This window comes from Amblyomma americanum, chromosome 1 (genome assembly GCF_052857255.1).
Source record: "Amblyomma americanum isolate KBUSLIRL-KWMA chromosome 1, ASM5285725v1, whole genome shotgun sequence".
Classification (NCBI taxonomy): Eukaryota; Metazoa; Arthropoda; class Arachnida; order Ixodida; family Ixodidae; genus Amblyomma; species Amblyomma americanum.
The window spans coordinates 378,428,131-378,450,511 of NC_135497.1; the positions used below are offsets into that span (position 1 = coordinate 378,428,131).

The following is a 22,381-nucleotide window of genomic DNA, read 5'->3' on the forward strand; positions in this document are numbered from 1 at the left end:
TTCCGATTAGGAGGATTTGAAAGATATGCGTTTACATTTTGGTTATACTCCTCCTTGGCTTTTGCAATTGCTCTTTCCAGAAGCGCAGAGAATAATTTGTAATTTAACCATTTAGGTGGACTCTGGTTGCAGGATAGCCTCTTCCAGGCTGCTTTTCTGCTTCGATAGGCCTTCTCACATTCTTCTGTTCACCAAGGGGACGGCTGTTTATTAGAGGCTGCTGCAGGTACAGTGAATGTTGAGTGGTCCACTGCATTTTGCATAAATGAAACCGTCTGCTGCGCTCTGTCATATGGCTTGTACTAACTAGGGAGGCAAGTGAGGCGGACATCAGATTCTTCTAAATGTAGTGGCTGACGAATTTATGGGACAAATTTATTAATTACTACCGTGCCGTTTTTCTTTCTCCTTCAGTCTGCTCGCTCGGGGCACGCGCCGAGGTTCCTTCATTGTCTGTCTCTCTGCAGACATGTGGGTAAAGTTTTTGTTGCAGCCATTGTTATCCCTCAAGCTATTCTGAAATGCTGATCTTACCTAGTAAATTATGCAGAACTCTCGACAGAACTACAGGTTCATCTGGCGCCTTCATGCACTCCGGATCACGAATTTAAAGCGCAGCCCAATTGGCAGAGTAACTGTGGTCGAGCGTCTCCTCCACAGGTGTCACGCGGAGACAAACCGAGGGCGCGACATTCTAAACAATTTGATGCTGGGACGAGATCCTCAAGACGCTGAACGTTCCTTTTCGTTGGCCACTATGACATTGTAGCATCTGCACGAGAGCGTTCCTGTCATTTCTACAAAATTTCACACGCGTATAATCGACATTGGAGTATATGGGTGGGCGCAGCTGGCACACTTCACCGATAAAGCATTTTTTTACGGGCGTTGTGAGTTTCGTCTTCTGTGACCCGTTTGCTCCCTGTTTACAGGCATCCCTTCTCCTCCGCACCTTTTCGACGCTCGACTTCAGTTCGGTTTTTAGTGCGAAAGCCCTACTTCGCCAGCAATCCTGAAAAACGTGAGGTGTGTCTGAAGCCTTTAATATATCTGCAGAAATAAAATAAATGTTGCCGCGCCTGGCTTGCGAACCCACGGCGGCGCGAAAAGATCAGCTTCGCTGGCCACTGCACGAAAGCACTATGCTATCGCCGCAGCCGATCACGCCTCCTGTTGCTGATGACGATGATGGCCTCATACTTAGTGCCGCCCACCCCCGGCGGGGAATTGGCTATAGTGCATTGCGAGTACAGAAGCAGTCATGGCCAAGGAGTGGAGTCGTTGGATAATTTTGCGTCCGAGACACGAATTTGTATAAAATCTGAAAAGAAAAACAGAAATAACAGAGCAATTAATGCACATTTCAGCAGACGAACCTGATTCAATTCCAGAATATGATCGCACACTGGTAGTCGAATATAATCGTATGTGATAGTCGCACACGAAGGATAAGAGAATCGGAATAGATAGAGGAAGCCCTGATCAAGCGAGGGGGATCCCCAAGTAAATTCTACGCAGAGAAGCGAACCGCCGGCAGAAGAGGAAACAGTGATCTATGAACTCAAATTCGCAACAATACTCACAGAGGTTGGTCAGATATGACCCTGATCGACGCAGATAAACATTTGTTGCTTCCTTTTAAACTGCCACACTATCGCTCTGTGTATTGGAAGTCGTCGTTTTCAACAGCCTTCATCTGTGGCTAAAAGTCACGAGAACAGAAACGCGCATAATTTGCTCGCTGGATCACTGGATACCTCAATCGCGCTTTGATCTGCGAGGCGGCAGTGACAGTGATAGTTTATGGTTTATGGGGCTGAACGTCCCAAAGCGACTCTGGCTATAAGGAAAGCCGTAGTGAAGGGCTCCGGAAATATCGACCACTTGGGGCTCTTTAACGTGCACTGACATCGCACAGCACACGGACCTCTAGAATTTCGCCTTCATCCAAATACGACCGCTGCGGCCGGGATCAAACCCAGGCCTTTCGGGTCAGCAGCCGAGCCCCAAAACCATTGAGCTACCGCGGCGGCTGTTCTCGCGGTATGATCTATCCTTCCTGCTTATTTTCATATTTCCCTTTGGTGTTCCATTAAAGCTAGCGCGTCATAGTCTTAAGATGAACTTGAGTGTCCCAGAAGTTTTTTTTCGGTTCTTTTCACCTTCCGTCATTATTAAACGCCTTCTCCGCCACGACAATCAATCACTCACACAGCCACAGGGTAAATGTCAAAACAACAGGACAAAAAGAGCTGCTATATCATATATGTTCATCACGTGGCTTCTTTCCACAGAACCAACTGAGCGCACAAAGCGCAGCTGCTAACGTAAAATGTGACCACGTCCTTCTCCTCTTGCACCAGCATACAGGAATAGAAATATACGCTCATAATTTAAGTAGGTTAGAGACCAATAATATTTATGAACAGGAACAAACACAAATTCGCACAGGTTTGCTAGATAAAACTTAAGCGACCGCGCTGACCTGTATGGCTAAACGCGTAAAATTTCGCTTCTAGTTGAGTTATTTGTGTGCTGCAAAAAATTCTTCATAGTCGAGATCACTGATTATAATCTCTCCAAAGCGCACGTCGACAGTCTGGACGCAACGCGTACACACGGGGCGCTTTTGAAAAACAAGCCAACTGTTGTAAATGTCTCATTTATTGTTTTACACTTTCGAAAAACGAGTTTGTTCGATCTACAGGAGATTACCAATTCCACATTCGCCAAACAAGTGCGATTCATTGTGCCGTTTAATAACAAGCACAGATTTCGCCTTATTGGCGAGCTGTGCTTTTTGCAGCATCCTTCACATGAAAGGTTTAACTGCAATCTTCCTTGCAGAGTTTTTGGCGGTGCTACTTGTTCTGCGGAAACTATAGACCCCTGCTCCTTCCTCAGTAGGAATCCTTACTGATTGGTTATCATTGTGCTCATTGTCAGCTACATCCATTCATTACTTCCTCCTCTTCGGCGCCTTGTTCTTTTAATCAATATGGTTGTCTGGCTCCCCAGCGGTGGAATTCATCTCCATATTAATCACCGACTCACACTGCTGCAGCGCTGTGGGGTAAATAGCTGCGAGCGCTCCGCTAATAACCGTCTCTCGCCCTTTCTTCCCTCTGTGCGTGCACTGCTCGCCTTTCCCGCCTTCTTGTCCGATGTACGCCGCGTACGCCCGAGTGCTGTGCGATGTCTGTGCATGCTAAAGGTCCCCAGGTGGTCGAAATTATTCAGGCGGCCCCCACTACGGTACCTCTTTCTTCCTTTCTTCGTTCGCTCCCTCCTTTATTCCTTTCCGTATGGTATGGTTAAGGCATCCACCGAGTTGCTGCGCCAATTCTCTTCCTCAAAAAACCAATTTCAGTGCGCCGCGCACGCGTTTTGGTAGCTGGGGACCTTGCTGGGCACCTTAGCGCTACAAGCCACGGGTAATAATAATAATTCACTTCCTACTTTATCCGTTCCATTACGGCGCAATTAAGGTGTCCGCCGATATCTGATGCAGATACTGCGCCATTTCCTTTCCCCCAAAGCCAACTATTAATATAAAAACTGGAGGAGACACTTAAACTCCGCCTTGAGGGTTTGACACGATACATTTGATTTGTTAATGCACTAATATGCGGAATTGTTAGTTCTGTACTAAAATTCATAGATCGCCGTGACTCCTCATACCATTGCTGTCGCAGTGCTGCAGTCGTTAAGTGCGGCCTCAGCCGTTGCTCTGCGAAGGCAGGTGCTGCCATTGATGGGGCTTGTGAGACCCAGGTTGCTCTTCACGAGAAATGTCTCGTCACCACTGCCGCCTGCTACTGTGGGCAGTTTTCTCACAATGTCGTGGGCATGTTGTGATGACAGCATAGGTTCACGTGACCTATGTGGCTGACGTTTCACTTAAGTCGTGGCCCGCCTAGTTTGCTTCTCTGAGGAATTTTTTCGCGGATGTTTCGCCCGCCGTCAAAGACGCCCACACCGACAGCGGCTTTTCGGCGGCACAGTACCATTAACACTGTCGCGTTCAAATAGGAGGGTATCTGAAAAAAAAAATCATAGCACTGAGAAAAGAGGAAACAAGTGTGACCCAGAAAGTGAAGAATAAGAGAACTATTATAAGGTCATCTGTGATATATTGTTCTGGAACACTGTAGTTTATGGTACGAACAAGAATCTCAAAAATATTGAGCTTGTCCTCATTTATAACCATTTGTACTGCACGCGAACGCGATAAATTCATGCGCTGATCTCTGAAATATGCCTTGCCACTTTTTTTTCATCGTGCACCTGTAATTTTTCTCCTGGAATGATTTATACGCACACCACGTTCTTTGACGCAGACACAGCACCACTATGTCTATTGGCACCTATTTCTTGGTGCATTTTGGTGCATTCCTGGTGCATTTTGTTCAGGTGCAACTTTGCGGACTTGAGCTGGGCGTCGTCCTTGCGGGCTGAGGTGGTTACGGCAGACGGCAGAAGGGGCTCTGAAACACCTTCCGAGGAGAGCACATTGACTCACTTAATCACTAAACTGTGTTGCCATGAAAACCATAGCCAAATAATACTCTTCTACACGCAGCAGACGACCCACAATCACGCGTCAAAGTTGTCGAGCCCTTACCGGCGACTTTTTCATGCTCGCACCCTCCTCCGTCCTCGCATCTACGTAGACAAGGTGAGAGGTGGCCATTGGTTAGATTCTTTCAGACATCAGGTAGCTACCGTGGCCGCGGCCAATAAGCGCTGAGCTCCGGCGGGTCGGGAAGCTCCGCTCCCAGAGGGGGGTCGGCAAAGGAGCGCCTACCAGCATGCAACAAGTGTCGAGAGGAGAGCAAGAGGCGCAAAGACGCTAAAATTAAAATTTTCACTACAGATAACTCAGATTCTACAAAGCGCAGTTAAAAAATCTTTGCTGGACATTATTCTCTGACGCGGCGTGCTTCAATATCCCAGGCATGACGCAACTTTATTAGAACCCCCTTCACAGCCCCTTTAAGGAAGTGGCCACGGCGGCGGCATGAGAAGCAGGTTTTACCGCGATCGGGGCAAACGGATGGTTCCCAACCAGTAGTGCCGCAATTACCGCAGTTCTTCGGACTAACGCTGAACGGAACATCGGTGGTGTCTTTTTCTCAAGTATGCCGGTCAGCAGAACAAACCCGTGATAGGATGGGCCAGTACTGGTGAGGAGACCGTCCGTTGTTATTGCTGAAACGCCGGCTATCTTGCGCATTCCGTCCAACTGCGTTACATCAACGTGCTTACTGCTGTACAATGTCATATCCACTGCTAAAAACAGCCACTGTGTGAATGACACCTTCAGTGCCTTGAATTTGTTTTGCGTCCTAATTAAAATATTAAAATCAGGAATATAGTGGTACGATAGAAAATACCATCTCAATGAGTCTATGCAAACAACAGGCAAAATAATTAACTGTGCTTGTGCTCCACGGCCCGTAAAATGAACCTTGGCTGAATTTTCTAGCATGCCGCTAATACCTTGTTATTTTCACGCCTATGTTTCCCTTCAGCTCATTTCATTTGGCACTAAGGCCATATAAAGCGACACTGTGTGAAATGCCTCACTTATCCGGATGCGATTACCGTTGCGCACACTGCTTCCTAATCTGATTAGTGGTTTCTTCTGGAGCCCGTGCACGAGGAGCAAAAATGTACCGGCATCCCGTGGAATACGCTCAACTTTTATTACTTCATCCGCTGGCCTTCGACGCGTCGCAGTCGTGCTGGATGCACAATTGGACTAGCCGCCGCTTGGTTCGCGAGATGCTCGCATGCAGCACCCATGGACAGGCTCAAGACACTGGAGCGTCTCGTTCCTCTTTACTCTCTGGGTGTGCTTCCGGCCTCTTCGCCATGGTGCACTAGGTGGCGGCTGTCCGCACAGCTAGGTGGAGCCAGTCTGACGAGCTTGGATACAGGATGCAGCGCTTCTCTGCAGTGTTGCCGTTGAATACCGCTTCTATCTGGGCGCTGTTCATGGCTTGCGGGCACTTTAAACGCGTTAATTTTGAGCAGGCTTTTCGACAGCTGAGACACCTGCATCGGTGTCTTCGTCATCGCTTTTGGGCGCCGATCGAGCAGCAATCGAAGGCAGCGCCAGATAACTTGGGGATGGCGGGTCGAGGAAACATAAGTTGCTATCCAACACCGAACTCCGAGATGTCAATAGCTTCGGTTGTCCCTCGTCCAAGCTGGATCCAGAAAGACTGCACTTGTGTGACGCATGTCTGGAATGACAAGCATTTGCTGCTGAAGTTCCGGGGAAGTCTTCGTTCTGCTGTGCTTGGAACGAAAAGTCAATTACAGGATGCCATCCGGCTGACACCTGTACCTGTGCAAAAAAAGCGTCATGTTACTGGAAAGCTTTACTAGCATCTCGGCATGTTGGCAAAGCCTGTGCTGCGGACGGCGCCGATGCCGACAGTGCGAAAGTCAGGAATCATCTGACCTAACACATTGAAAGTAATTTTAACAAACCAGGTGCTGTGTCTGGTCCACCCGCATCCTCATATTCTGCGTCCCCACCCCCCACCGGGCCGGTGCCTCTCTGAACATGGGGGACAGGGAGACCGCACTGGGGTCAGCGGACCTGGACAGGCTGAAGATCGCAGTCAGCCGGGCCGCATACACCATGGATCAACAACAACTGAATGTTTTGACCTTTAGTGGGGTGGTGCGAAGACCCAGGGACCTTAGGGTTGAATAAAGTTTTAGCACTCACTGCATGCGCCCCCAAGAAGTGTTCCATAAAGGGGGAAATTCCAGTGTGTGGTGGCTCGCAGACCCACAGAAGCTGCCCGCGGAACCCAGTTTGTGAACCCCCGTTCTAGACTATCTGCACGTCTGCATTTGTGAGGCTGACCACCAGCCTGTATTCTAGAGCGTTTTCCGGATTATATGTTTTCTTGAATCTGCGTTTTGCTGATATGTAACCCATTGACCTAAAGGAGTCGAAGACATTAGGTGCACAAAAGACCATTCAGTAAGGCTGAATGGCGAAAATCTGTCCGCTTCTACGAGCGCTACCAAGCTGGTTGATAATCAACTATACAATGGGTTCGCACAACTTGGCCATATTTTATAAGTGAAGCTCTCCGAATATGTGACGCTAAAAAAGAATAGAGCGCCTGTCCGAAAAAAAGTCAATTGAGCATACACCTCTGTGGCTTCTGTGGAGCTGGCAGGGCTCGGTTCATACTCACCTCGGTTTCTGGTTCGAAGTCGTCCGGAGGCCGCTCCTCGTCAAGCCACTGCGTGACAGGTATAACATTGGCCACTGCCTCCTCTTCCACCTGCAGCTCGGATGGCTCGGAGCTGCACCACATCGGCCCGATTTCGTGCCCCGCGTGGGTTATTCGGTTCATCTGTTTCGTTTCGAGGTCCTTGAGCTGGAGCTCATCTTCCAGCAGGCTCCGCCTGATCAGCAACGACTCCCGTCGGCGCACCCATTCCTCCGACAGTATCTCCCTGCATTCATCGTCAAAGGATATTCCCTTCTCACGGCTGAAGAGCTCATTCTGGCGCTGCTTGTCGCGGACTGAGCCACTGCATTCGAGGAAGTCGCCACCAAATGACGCTTCAGTATTTCTCTCTTGTGCTACTGGCCCCGGTTTCAGTGCCTCACAAGCTGTGACGTTATCGGTTGTCAGAGGCAACAAATCCAATCTACCAATGTTCCACTGTATGTCATGTGGGTCTTGCCCGCTGCTTGCTTGAGCGCGATTACTGGCACAGGCATAAATTGGATTGCTGTGGTAGACGTCGGGGTCAATGAATTCAAAGCTCAAGTTGTTCTGAGAGGGCGATTCCATTTTGTCCATGCTCCTTTGTTCGTCAGAGGAACTTTGTGCTTCGTATTTCATGGTTTGGTCCACATGACAAGTCGAATCATTCGGTACGTCCAAGAATCTTTCTTCTAGACTTGCAATGCACTCGCTCTGTGGAAAGTTCGGTGGCGGAATATCCATTAAACTTTCAGTCACATTACTACTGCAGAGCGGGAAAGACCTTTGTGACTGAAGCCATTGCGGACTGACATCAGGATTTTGCTGGAAACTGTTGGCTCCTCCATAAACCGTTGGCAGGTGTTGTGGAGCCTCCTCAGAGTTGTATGTTTGCTGGAAAGCTTCCCAGAGATTTTGAAGCTCATAAGTAATCTCACTCGCGCTGTGAATTGAAGATGGAGTTGCAGAGCAACGAGGTATTGGAGTGTAACCATAAGAGCCTCGTCTTGCGGTTTCCAGAGCAGATTTTTTAAACTCTTGAACTTGACTAAGTATCAGGAGTGGATCAACCTCTTTTAAGGAAACAGGTCGCAGCTGCTTTTCTGGTGACAAAGGCATAGTCATGTTGGCGGTGTCCTTGACCGGGGGGCTGATGGTGTGGGAAAGCGGTAGAAAACTGTCAGCCACGTCCGTGTTTCTCAAAGCTGATATCATGTTCAAAACCATGTTTGCCTCGTTGGGTGTTAAAACGGCGAATTTACGTCCAGCTGCTCGTTTTGCAGACACACGCTTCGAGCGTTTGATTGGTCCACCGGGAACATCCGGCCGTGCAGAGTAGTCTCGTGGCCGGGACTTTTTATTACGTCGGCTGCACGTAGTTGTTGCACCTTTTAACTTTCTAATCAGATTGCTGATAGCACTGCTGTCGCCATACAATCCAGAGCCTTGCACTTCACATTCAGCCTGGTTTTGTTGCCAAGTGGACCCGCAAGCAGCGCGAGGCCACACGGAGCTTTGTGGACTCCTGGCAAGTAAGGCGGGCACTTGGCTTTTCGTTGGTTTCATGGAGTACGACAAGCTGCCAGCCTGCGCTTGGTCAGCCGTGCTTTCGCTGCTGTAGCTGATCTTTGTGAGAAGTCCATCACTGGAAGCATCCTCTACTCTGGACTCTTCGGGAACGGAAGCAAGTCTGCAAGCATAAATTGTTGAAGTGGAGGTTTTCTCAGTGACCGCAGAGAACACGGACCTTTCTTCAGACGTGCCCCACGTTTTGGCGGGTTGTGGCCTTAGCTGACTTAATGCTGGTGATGGTTCAGTCGAGGTCTCAAATTCGCTCCAAATCACGTCTGATGGAATCTCTTTAGGCGTGTCAGTTGACAGCGAAGCAAGTAGAGACCGGTCGCGGACCGCTTCTGCCCCAGAAGGGGACGTAATAAACTCTTGGGGCTCTTTTCTTACTTGCCCATCATAAGGTTGCCTGCAGGAGTACCAGGGAGAAGAAAGCCCGCTTACCAAGGCGGCCAGTTGGTTGTCTTCGGCATGGAGACGGACGACGTGCCCGCCTTCAGGCATCGCGCTGTCACACCGCAGCCACTCTTCGGACGGCCGCTCTCTTCTCTCTGGTGTGGTGGGAGCCAGGTCACTGGGCGATGGGGCATGGGGTGATAACTCACGTGACATGGTTATGTACAGTTCCACTTTGCCTGAGATCGGAACGACAGGCTCAAGGTGGGAGCAGCTTCTTGGCCCGTAAGAACATGGCGTCTAGCAGCTGTCGCGTTGCATGGCTCTTCTTCTTCATCAACTGCATGGCTCGTTGCATGGGCTTCTTTTTTGTTCTTCTTTTTCTTCTGCTTAAGGCATATCATTTTTTGTTATTCAACGCTGCCCTTCGTTTCCCTTGCAAGCTTGGGGTAATCTTATTGTAAATTGAGCCGAGCATGGACAAAATAATAAAAGGAAATAATAAAATGAACGAGTGTTTAAATATATAGGAACAGCAGCAACAAAAACAAGCAGGACAACATGCTTTGTAAAAGCACGTCTCAATGCGCTATCATTATGTTAGTGTGCTTATGCTTTGCCTCACAATTGTCGGCTGCACTTATGGCTGTTCTGCCTGCTGCTACTTTGGCTATGTTTATTTACCACTGCACCTTTTGACATGCCTCTAAATGTGAAGAGCCAGGAAAAAAGTGACATTACTAGTGACGGCTGCGTTCCTCCGGTGTTCCGTTAGCCTTGGAGTTCCTCATGGTTCCCCTGAGTGTTCAAGCGGCATTGACGTAATAATAATAATTTGTTTTTGCGGAAAGGAAATGGCGCAGTATCTATCGCGTATATCGTTGGACACCTGAACCTAGCCTTAAAGGAAGGGATAAAGGAGGGAGTGATAGAAGAAAGGGGTGGAGTAGTGGAGGGCTCCGGAATAATTTCGACCACCCGACGATCTTTAACGTGCACTGACATCGCACAGCACGTGGGTGCCTTAGCGTTTTGCCTCCATAAAAACGCAGCCGACGCGGTCAGGCTAGAACCCGGGAACTCCGGATCAGTAGCCGAGCGCCCTATCCACTGAGCCACCGCGGCGTGTGCATTAACGTCCCTCCAATATTTTGCAAATCGACTGCGTTCCCTCGTTCTAGCCGTCTGCAACCTCCGTTCACCCTTTGCTACCACTTCGGGTCATCGGACTCGCGTTCATGTTGCTGTTGCAGACGGCATTGCTGGTTGCGAAGCGCCCGTCGCTCTTCGTGTCTCAAGCCATCAGACGCTCCAGCTTCATGCATATTGTTGTCAGTAAGGCGAACTACTGATGGCAGCCAGTGCACGCTGCCCATTTGGCAGACGGCGCCGTCTATCTCTTTTTCCTATTCTCATCTCCCCTGTGCTGCGCGGCTTATCTTTTCGCTGAGTGCCAAGAAGAGGGTGCCACCTCACTCTTTTCCTCTACGTCGGCTCACCGCCTCTTCCCGAGCGGCGCAGCTGGCAGTGATTTCACAGACACACACAGACCGGCTTAGGGATTAACTGTGGCGTCTATAGTGATAGCGCATTAAAGGAGAGCCGGAAAGCTGAATAGTAAGCGCAAGGTGGCTTGTGACAGCGCTTCAATTCGGCAAGAAATAGGTGCCAATAGACATAGTGGTGCTGTGTCTGCGTCAAAGAACGTGGTGTGCGTATAAATCATTCCAGGAGCAAAATTACAGGTGCACGATGAAAAAAAAGTGGCAAGGCATATTTGAGAGATCAGCGCCTGAATTTATCGCGTTCGCGTGCAGTACAAATGATTATAAATGAGGACAAGCTCAATATTTTTGAGATTCTTGTTCGTACCATAAACTACAGTGTTCCAGAACAATATATGACAGATGACCTTATAATAGTTTTTGTCTTATTCTTCACTTTCTGGGTCACACTTGTTTCCTCTCTTCTCAATGCTATGCTTTTTGTTTCAGATACCCTCCTATCGAACGCGACAGTGTTAAGGGTACTGTGCCGCCAAAAAGCCGCTGTCGGTGTGGGCGTCTTTGACGGCGGGCGAAACATCCGCGAAAAAATTCCTCACAGACGCAAAATGGCGGGCCACGACTTAAGTGAAACGTCGGCCACATAGGTCACGTGAACCTATGCTGTCATCACAACATGCCCACGACATTGTGAGAAAACTGCCCACAGTAGCAGGCGGCAGTGGTGACGAGACATTTCTCGTGAAGAGCAACCTGGGTCTCACAAGCCCCATCAATGGCAGCACCTGCCTTCGCAGAGCAACGGCTGAGGCCGCACTTAACGACTGCAGCACTGCGACAGCAATGGTATGAGGAGTCACGGCGATCTATGAATTTTAGTACAGAACTAACAATTCCGCATATTAGTGCATTAACAAATCAAATGTATCGTGTCAAACCCTCAAGGCGGAGTTTAAGTGTCTCCTCCAGTTTTTATATTAATAGTTGGCTTTGGAGGAAAGGAAATGGCGCAGTATCTGCATCAGATATCGGCGGACACCTTAATTGCGCCGTAATGGAACGGATAAAGTAGGGAGTGAATTATTAATATTACCCGTGGCTTGTAGCGCTAAGGTGCCCAGCAAGGTCCCCAGCTACCAAAACGCGTGCGCGGCGCACTGAAATTGGTTTTTTGAGGAAGAGAATTGGCGCAGCAACTCGGTGTATGCCTTAACCATACCATAAGGAAAGGAATAAAGGAGGGAGCGAACGAAGAAAGGAAGAAAGAGGTACCGTAGTGGAGGCCGCCTGAATAATTTCGACCACCTGGGGACCTTTAGCATGCACGGACATCGCACAGCACACGGGCGTACGCGGCGTACATCGGACGAGAAGACGGGAAAGGCGAGCAGTGCGCGCACAGAGGGAAGAAAGGGCGAGAGACGGTTATTAGCGGAGCGCTCGCAGCTATTTACCCCACAGCGCTGCAGCAGTGTGAGTCGGTGATTAATATGGAGATGAATTCCACCGCTGGGGCGCCAGACAACCATATTGATTAAAAGAACAAGGCGCCGAAGAGGAGGACGTAATGAATGGATGTAGCCGACAATGAGCACAATGATAACCAATCAGTAAGGATTCCTACTGAGGAAGGAGCAGGGGTCTATAGTTTCCGCAGAACAAGTAGCACCGCGAAAAATTCTGCAAGGAAGATTGCAGTTAAACCTTTCATGTGAAGGAAGCCGGAAAAAGCTCCGCTTCTCGCCAACAGGGTGAAATCTGTGCTTTTTATTAAACGGGACAATGAATCGCACTTGTTGGGCGAAGGTGGAATTGGTAATCTCCTGTAGATTGAACACTCTCGTTTCTCGAAAGTGTAAAACAATAAATGAGACATTATACAACAGTCGGCTTGTTTGTCAAAAGCGCCCCGTGTGTACGCGTAGCGTCGAGACGGTCGTCGTGCGGTTTGGAAATACCAGCGATTCCGAAGAGGAAGAATTTTTTGCAGCAACTAGAAGTGAAATTTCTTGCCTTTAGCCATACAGGTAAGCGCGGCCGCTTTAGTTTTATCTAACAAACCTGTGCGAATTTGTGTTTGTTCCTGTTAATAAAAAATATAATTGTCTCTAACCCACTTAAATTATGAGCGTATATGTCTAATGCTGTATACTGGTGCAAGAGGAGAAGGACGTGGTGACATACTACGTCAGCAGCCGCGCTTTGTGCGCTTAGTTCGTTCAGTGGAAAGAAGCCACGTAATGAACATATATGATATAGCAGCTCATTTTGTCCGGTTCTTTCGACATTTACCCTGCGGCTAGGTGAGTGATTGATTGTCGTGGCAGAGAAGGCGTTTAATAATGACGGAAGGTGAAAAGAATGATGATGATGATGATGGATTTTTATGGCGCAAGGGCATCTCTGGCCAAAGAGCGCCATGACACAAGGTATTTTTCAAATTCTCAAGGTGGGGTCGAAGACCCATTTCCCAAGCATTTTACCTTAAATAAGCCGAGCACCAGACCAGGGGAAAGCTTGTACCCATTGTATCACCGCTGGGTACCCGGCGGCACTGGGGATCGAACCCCGCACCTCCCGCATGCGAGGCGGATGCTCAACCACTTAGCCACCGCTGCGGTGTGGTGAAAAGAACCGAAAAGGACTCGGACACTCAAGTTCATCTTAAGAGTATGACGCGATAGCGTTAATGGAACACCAAAGGGAAATATTAAAGTAGGCAGGATGGATAGCTCATTCCGCGGGAAGAGCCGCCGCGGTAGCTCAATGGTTTTGGGGCTCGGATGCTCACCCGAAAGGCGTGGGTTTGAACCCGGCCGCAGTGGTCGTATTTGGATGGAGGCGAAATTCTAGAGGCCCGTGTGCTGTGCGATGTCAGTGCACGTTAAAGAGCCCCAAGTGGTCGATATTTCCGGAGCCCTTCACTACGGCTTTCCTTATAGCCAGAGTCGCTTTGGGATGTTCAGCCCCATAAAACATAAACAATCACTGTCACTGCCGCCTCGCAGATCAATGCGCGATTGAGGTGTCCAGTGATCCAGCGAGCTAATTATGGGCGTTTCTGTTCTTTTCGTGACTTTTGCCTACAGATAGAAGGTGTTGAAAACGACGACGTCCAATGCATAGAGCGATAGCGTGGCAGTTTAAAAGGAAGCAACAAATGTTTATTTGCGTCGATCAGGGCCATATCTGACCAACCTCTGTGAGTATTGTTACGAATTTGAGTTCATAGATCACTGTTTCCTCTTCTGCCGGCGGTTCGCTTCTCTGCGTAGAATTTACTTGGGGATCCCCCTCGCTTGATCAGGGCTTCCTCTATCTATTCCGATTCTCTTATCCTTCGTGTGCGACTACCACATACGATTATATTCCACTACCAGTGTGCGATTATATTCTGGAATTGAATCAGGTTCGTCTGCTGGAATGTGCATTAATTGCTGTGTTATTTCTGTTTTTCTTTTGAGATTTTATACAAATTCGTGTCTCGGACGCAAAATTATCCAACGACTCCACTCCTTGGCCATGACTGCTTCTGTACTCGCAATGCACTATAGCCAGTTCCCCGCCGGGGGTGGGCGCCGCTAATTATCAGGTCATCATCGTCATCAGCAACAGGAGGCGTGATCGGCTGCGGAGATAGCATAGTGCTTTCGTGCAGTGGCCAGCGAAGCTGATCTTTTCGCGCCGCCGTGGGTTCGCAACCCAGGCGCGGCAACATTTATTTATTTCTGCAGATATATTAAAGGCTTCAGACACACCTCACATTTTTCAGGATTGCTTGCGAAGTAGGGCTTTCGCACTAAAACCGAACTGAAGTCGAGCGTCGAACTGGCGCGGTGGTGAAAGCATGCCTGTAATCAGGGAGCAACCGGATCACAGAAGACGAAACTCACAACGCCCGTTAAAAAAATGCTTTATTGATGAAGCGCGCCAGCTGAGCCCATACATATACTCGAATGTCGATTATACGCCTGTGAAATTTTGTAGGAATGACTAGAACGCTCTCGTGCAGATGCTACAATGTCATAGTGGCCAACGAAGTGGAACGTTCAGCGTCTTGAGGATCTCGTCCCAGCATCAAATTGTTTAGAATGTCGTGCCCTCGGTTTGTCTCCGCGTGACACCTGTGGAGGAGGCGCTCGACCACAGTTACTCTGCCAATGGGGCTTCGCGTTAAATTCGTGATCCGGAGTGCATGAACTCGCCAGTTGAACCTGTTGTTCTGTCGAGAGTCCTGCATAATTTACAAGGTAAGAGCAGCATTTCGGATTTTCCTGAGGGATAACAATGGCTGCAACAAAAACTACAAACAAAAAACAAAAAGGCAATGAAGAAACCTTGGCGCGTGCCCCGAGCGAGCAAACTAAATGGGAAAGAAAAACGCCACGGAAGTAATTAATAAATTTGTCCCAAGAATTTGTCAGCCACAAAATTTATAAAAATCTGATGTCCGCCTTACTTGCCTGCCTAGTTAGTACAAGCCGGGATGACATAGCGCAGCAGACGGTTTCATTTTTGTAAAATGCAGTAGACCGCTCAATATTCACTGTGCCCGCAGCAGCCTCTAATAAACAGCCATCTCCTTGGTGAACAGAAGAATGTGAGAAGGCCTATCGTCGCAGAAAAGCAGCCTGGAAGAGGCTATCAGCAACCAGAGTCCACCTAAATGGTTAAATTACAAATTATTCTCTGCGCATCTCAAAAGAACATTTGCAAAAGCGAAGGAGGAGTATAACCAAAACTTAAACGCATATCTTTCAAATCCTCTTAATCGGAAGGCCCTGTATAGATTCATGAAACGTAACAAGCGCTCTGCAGTCCCTCTCCTCACTAGTTCAACAGCGTTATCAAAACAAAAGGCTCAGGAAACCCTGCAGCATATTGCTCAAGGATTGAAGTTACGCTTCCAGACGCAGAGAAACGTCCCTTTGTGCACAATCTCACCCTCTTGGGATTTTACCGAGGTTGACGCATCAGTGCTCCTCTCAGTCCTGGTAATGTTGCATCCTGCGGCTCTTGGACAAAATGGTGTCACTGTTGATATGATTAAAACTTTAGCCCAGGATTTTACAGGCGACCTCTTAGATACCCTGAATGCTTCGCTGGAAAATGCATAGATTGCAAGCATTTGGAAGATAGCGTAAAATATTTTATTGATGAAGAATGCAGGAAAAGGATTCGTCTTAGATAATATTCGGCCAATTGCGCTAACTTTAAATTTACCTTTCATTCACACGGCGCAAAGAAGAACACCTAAAAGACGGCAGACACTTCGTGGTGTCTCCCCTCTTGTCCGTGTTCGCCTTTGCGCTGTGTGAATGAAAGCATGAAATACCAACTCGTCCAGCAACTGATTTTAATCAAGTTCAAATTTCGACAGATTAATATAAAGAATAGTGCACAGTCGCCTCACAAAACATGTTCATGGCGTCAGCGGTCTTAGCTGAGCCCAGACTGGCTTTCGTCGCGGACGCTCTCTATGGTCCGCGTCTGTGGATCTAGGGAGTAGAATCCGGCTTTCGCTACTCAGAAGGGAAGTTACAGACTTGGTGACTCTTGATGTAGCAAAGGCCTATGACAGTGTAGACCATACTATCTTAACAGACTTGCTCAGTTACATTCTCCGACCTACATTTATGCGTGTATATCTGAATTTCTGAAGGACAGACACATTTACTGCACATAGGGAACCCTATGTTCTCATACATATTATCAATCAAGATGAGTGCCTCAAGGATCGGTGCTATCGCCGTTGCTTTTAATATTTTGGTAAGTAGAATCCCCATTCGTCCTGATTTAAGTTTTTGTTTAAGTGGTTAGGGCGCTCGACTACTGATCCGGAGTTTCCGGGTTTGAACCCGACCACGGCGGCTGCGTTTTTATGGAGGAAAAACGCTAAGGCGCCCGTGTGCTGTGCGATGTCAGTGCACGTTAAAGATCCCCAGGTGGTCGAAATTATTCCGGAGCCCTCCACTACGGCACCTCATTCTTCCTTTCTTCTTTCACTCCCTCCCTTATCCCTTCCCTTACGGCGCGGTTCAAGTGTCCAGCGATATATGAGACAGATACTGCGCCATTTCCTTCCCCAAAAAACAATTACTACTATTATTATTATTATGCAGATTACATAACTTTCTTCGCCTCAGCCCGAGATAGCTATTCCCTTTACCAGATTCTGCAGGGATATTTGGATGCTCTTGGAGTATGGTTTCACGGTATTAATTTATCCCTGAATTTTGACAATGCGGCGTTTGGTATTTCCGACACGCCTTTGCACATTTCAATAGTCCATCGCTCTAACCAGATTCCAGATATCCAGGTGTTACTTAACACCGAGCATTCCATTGGAGTCTTCATATAAAGAACAATGTGTCTAAAGGAGAACGCGCTCTAGGCCGGTTGACAAGAATCGCCAATAAAAAGTTTGGGATGCACCACGACACATTATTGTTACTATACAAAGCCGTTCTAAGACCTATGCTTGAAGTTGGTTGCAATCTGTTCTCTGGTAGTGCAAACTACAAGATTCAATCATTAATCCTACTGGAAAGGCGCACTCTATGTCTCTGAATTGGTCTTCCAAAATCAGTTGCAAACGCCCTGCTTTATCTGGAAGCCCGTATCCTTGATCTAAGTTCCCGCTTTCAAATACTCATGGTGCGAACTTTCCTCTGGTCGTTGGACCCGGTGACCTATGTCAGTACTCTCTATTTTTGTGTCTCAGCCTGCCTTATTCCTTTCTCATCATTGGCCACGGTATCAAAAGCCACAAAAAATATATTAACGCAGAGCCTTTTAACACCGATTGGTGTTGATCTCAGTTATTGCAGTGGGTTGATGACCCGCTGGCAGCAGTGGAATTCCAGTTTGACTACATATTCCCATCTCATGCCAAACACATGCCCGCAAACGTTTTAAAAGGTCTTCTCTCTGATCACATAGAGGAATACCCCTATCATACGATGCTTTCTACCGATCCCTCGGGTCAGCTACCAAAAAACTGAAATTGGTATTTTTTCGCAGAATTTGGCATGGAGATATCCAATCAGCATCCCTGATTATATTTATATACTTTGCGGAGTTTTTAGCTCTTAGAATGGCCCAGCACAAAATTCTATGTCATGTGTCGCACGTTATTATTCTCGCTGATTGTTTTTCAGTTTTATTCTCCCTTGAAACTTCGCAAAAAGATTTTCTGAGCCGTTTTCTGCGTTTTATTCCATGCACTTTGAAGGAGGTTTGTTTTGTCTGGGTCCCTGGTCAATGACGCGGTTGCGGTGCAGGATTCTCAGTTTGAATTTATATCTATGCATGTGTGGGTTGAAACCGACAAACCTATGTGACGCATGCGGGGAAGTTGAATATGTGGACCATTTTCTCCTCTACTGTCCACAGTTCGCACTTCGCAGAAAGATGTACCTGGAGGTCCCTCTCTCCAGGTTACAGCTTCCGTTATCTCTGCAAGTGTTATTATCGTTCGGTGCGAGAGCCAAAGGATTTGCATTGGGTTCACTTTGTGGGATTTTCCATGATTACATAATTGCAACTGGTAGGTTGATTTGCTAATTATTTTACAGTTATTGGAGCTCTTCTTTTTCACCAAAATGCTGTCTGTTATTTTACTTTAAATATTCTGTCGTTTTTATTGATACATTTTTTTTCAAAATTCACGCTTGGTGTTAAATTTATTCATAGTCTCCTATGGAAATTTCCTTCTTTATTCCACTACACCTTCGCCGATCCCCCCATGTGGGTATGCACCAAGTCTTAAGAGGACGAAGAGAAAGTAATTAATCTTATTACCCGAACCACAACCAATAGCTTGGCACCAGTTTACCCTCTTTTCTTGGCACTCCTCACTGAACCTTGGCCTATCCCCCGTCGTGGGTATGTGGCATGCCACCAAAGCAACAACAGCAACGCTGACTTGGATCCAACCAGCGGTGCCGGAGCGAAGGACTTGTGGCAGCGGCAACACTTTAGAGGTAAGCAGAATGCCTCGTCAGGGCCCGGTGGCCAGACGAAAAAACTCGAATCGCTCGCGCCCGTCTGCTCGACTATACAGCATCCAATGGCCTCGTTCCGCAGGCTCCCGATCCGGCTGGTGGCACGGAGGACGCCACTGATGAGCGCTTCCGAAGACTCTAGAGAACAGGTGAGGGCTTTACCTCCCGTCCCTGCCTTATGCTTCACTTTTAGTCAATTCTTCATGAAGCTGCATATGCGCTCAGAGACTGCGCCTCGTCTGCACTGGCCCCGAGGCAACCACCTTAAGCATAAATGCAAGGCGCATTGTTTAGTGCACGAATGCAATTGCAATCTTCGATCAGGGTGTCCGTGTCCGCCCTTCAGAGGTTTTCTATGCCACCGAAAGACGAATGCTGTAGTACTCGAACTTTCTATCACTGATTTGCTTCCAGGAGGAGTTGTAGAGAATTATTTCGGGAGCAAAGACGCGATTACAGCATTTAGGAAGCCTATGATGACAGGAAAGATGCCGTAGCAACTCCAGCTCATTAGCGCTTAGCATTCTAAGCAGGCGGCCATTGAGACAAGAAAGGGCGTCGTTATTGTTGCTCGAAATGTCAACTCCGCACTCAGTAATTCGACATACCCAGCGTGAGCACAAAAGGCGTGAGTAAAACAAGAGTGAGGTACAACAGGCGGAGGCGATTCTACGCAAAGCCTAAAAAACCGCACTCCACCTTCCTCACAACACTTCAACCGAAAAGCTTCTAGCCTTAGGACTACACAACACCTTCGAAGAACTGAGAGAGGCGCAACTAGTCTCCCAACTGCGGAGACGACAGCGGACCCCATCTGGCAGGGACCTCCTGAAGAAACTAGGCTGCGTCGATCAACTTCAAGAGATACAGAGGGCCGAAACAATTCCGGACGAGTGTCGCAACACACTAAACGTAGCACCCATACAAAGGAACATGGATCTCAACCTACACAAACCACGCGGACAGGTTAGGGCTGAATGCCTTCAAAAGACACTAGCCCCCCAACAAACGACGGTATACGTGGACACAGCCGTATACGCCAGAGCAGCGGGACACAGCAACAGCAACGCGACGGTAATAACGGTGATTGATTCGAACCTACGGGAGATCACCAGCGCATCACTGCAAGACTGTACGATAGTCGAGGCTGAAGAAGCGGCCGTCGCTTTAGCGGCAGCGGAGGGCTATCTAAACGGTCTCTAACAATCCTTACAGACACAAAAACCGCGTGCCGCAACTACCTACGCGGCAGAATAGGGCACGGAGCGCTCCACATACTCCGCCTCGGAGACCACATAACACAACAACAAAACGAAGAACCAATTAGGCGCACGATATAGTATGGACGCCGGGACTCACGGGAGTGGCAGGGAACCAAGAGGCGGACAGGATAGCTCCAGGTACGCTTACAACCGAGCATCCAACGTAGGCGACCTCGAGGGGACCGAACCAGTACCCCAGGACTATTCGGTGATTCTAAATTACTACAAGGGCTGCAGAAAGCGGTATCCACCACCGCACAACGCCCTTAGCAGAGAGGACTGTGTAGCGTGGAGGCAGCTACAAACGGGCTCGTACCCGAGCCTAAACGTACTCAGCGAAATCTATCCCACACAGTACAATGACAAATGCCCCTGGTGCCACGAAACACCCACGCTGTATCACAAAACGTGGGTATGCCAGAAGATAGACGTGGTACTCGTTATATCAAACCCGTGTGCGGAGCAATGGGACGGAGTGTTCTCCAGCGATAGCCGGGTTGACCAAGAAGATCTGATTCGGCGAGCCCAATTGGCAGCAGCATCCAGCGGAGCTCTGGACTAAGGGCAAACGAGCGTTCTGCAAGAAGATGGACGCACCCATCTGAAGACTGCAGAAGACCAGCGAATCTAGAGCTAAGTAAAGTTTTTCACTCACTCACTCAAGGAAAGGAAAGCCGCAGTAACTGTCACACTACTCGGTGGATACCTCAAGCGCGACATAGGGAAAGGGGTGAGGGAGGGAGGAAAGCTTTGCACGGAGGCACGGAGAGTGTCCACGTACATTGTGATCCAGTTATATGCGAACTTTCCTTTCCTCAAAACCGAGAGTGTTTGCACCGCGTGTTTAGTTCCCAGTGCAGTCTTATCTAAATCCAGACGGTGGTGGTTGTGGTTGTTTATTAAAATAATAGTTAAAAGCAAGGAAAAGATTTCTGCAAGCCCCGGCATCTGCCATCGATACTGAAGCACCTGAGCTGGGGCAGCGGAAATAAAGGATAGCAGGAAGAATGGAGAAATGAAGTGAAAGAGGTGAGGGGACAGGAAGAGAGGATAGGGGGAGAAGTAATAAGTACAAACTATTTACACCATAAGAAATGTGTCCAGGTTGTGCGCGTGATTTGTTCATTTTAGAGGAATTAAATCACACACGCGCACAGCACTGTGTTGCCTACAACTGGAGTGGGGCGTCAATCCAGACCCTGTGCTGGATTTGAGGAATGAAAAGACGCATAACTTGTCCTCTTTTCCGGTGGATACCTCAACTGCATCACCAAGATCACGAACGCCGTGTAAAATCTTATTTCCAGCTAGTGTTCACGTTTGTCTCCCACGGCGGGGCTTTTGATTATTTATTTATTTACGTATTTCCAGGATCGAAGCATTACAGAGAGCAGTGGGTAAAAACCATTAACACGAACAGAATTAGTATAGTATCACCAAGTTATATAATCGCCAACGGCATTCTTAAACAGAAAGGCGTCAGTAATGAAGGCGATGGAAGTGGGAAGGTGGTTCCTTTACTTAGATGTCTACGGAATGAAAGATGCGAAATGCAGGTTGGTGCGACTACTGGACACTTCACCCTTGAACTGGTGGTCGCTGTTTGATGAGATTGGTGGCGGCATTGGCGGAATTGAGGTGCGCATTTTCAAATTGAGCTAGTTATCCGCCTTACTTTCCCTGAAATCCAGCGAAGATCTAGAATACTTCTAGCACTGTGGTCTAAACTGCGAATAAGGCTAGATTGGAAAATAAATTTATTTGCTTTGCGCAAGCGACTCCAGGACTCGACGCGTCGTGCAGTCCACCCTCACGAAACGTTATAGGTCAGTCCCGGCTGCGGCAGCCACGTTTTAAAGAGAAATGTGCTCAAAGTAACCTGCTCCATTTCGTTATTCCGGCCGGGCTTTCGCTGTACATTAATCATATCTTAACTTTTCCACCTTTTTCTCTATCCCTCTTTTCTGTACATCCTTCCTGCCGCTCCTTTATTTCTTCGCTCGTTCCGCGCTTCTAAAGGCCATTGTATGATAGTGTGCCCTAACTGTCATAACAAACAGATAAACGCCCCTCTATCGCCCACCATCAATCCTTAACCATGCTTGCCGCTGCGAGGATGATATGGTTGTGGAGACAGGAAGGATTTTACGGTTTGCTTTATGATTAAGGGGGCGTGGGGGTGTTACGTCGCAAAGCAACTCAGGCTATGAGGGAAGCCGTAGTGAAGGACATCGGAAATTTCCACCATGAAAATTTCGAGTTTTTGAATTTATAAAATTTATTAAGGAAAAGAACGCTGAAGTTAAAGGAAGCTTTATTGTAATCGGTAGCTCCAAAAAAGTGTCTCAAACTAGGGCTTTTGACGTCTGCCTTTATTCCTAGTGCTTCTGCAGATA

General features: G+C 48.1%; 1 protein-coding gene across 1 annotated transcript; it reads right to left on the reverse strand.

Moving 5' to 3' along the window:
- Window positions 1–5,740: 5,740 nt before the first annotated feature.
- LOC144101396 (uncharacterized) lies at window positions 5,741–9,523 on the reverse strand. Its single transcript, XM_077634543.1, has 2 exons — window positions 7,227–9,523; window positions 5,741–6,355 (listed from the first exon to the last, which is right to left on the reverse strand). The coding sequence occupies exons 1-2, from the start codon at window positions 9,426–9,428 to the stop codon at window positions 6,026–6,028; spliced, it is 2,532 nt and encodes an 843-aa protein (XP_077490669.1). The 5' UTR covers window positions 9,429–9,523; the 3' UTR covers window positions 5,741–6,025.
- Window positions 9,524–22,381: the final 12,858 nt, after the last annotated feature.

Coding starts and splice junctions, on each gene's coding strand:
- LOC144101396 (XM_077634543.1), bottom strand. CDS start 9,428: ATGTCACGTGAGTTATCACCCCATGCCCCATCGCCCAGTGACCTGGCT. Junction 6,356..7,226: donor ACTTCGAACCAGAAACCGAG/GTGAGTATGAAC, acceptor TTTTTTGCACAG/GTACAGGTGTCAGCCGGATG.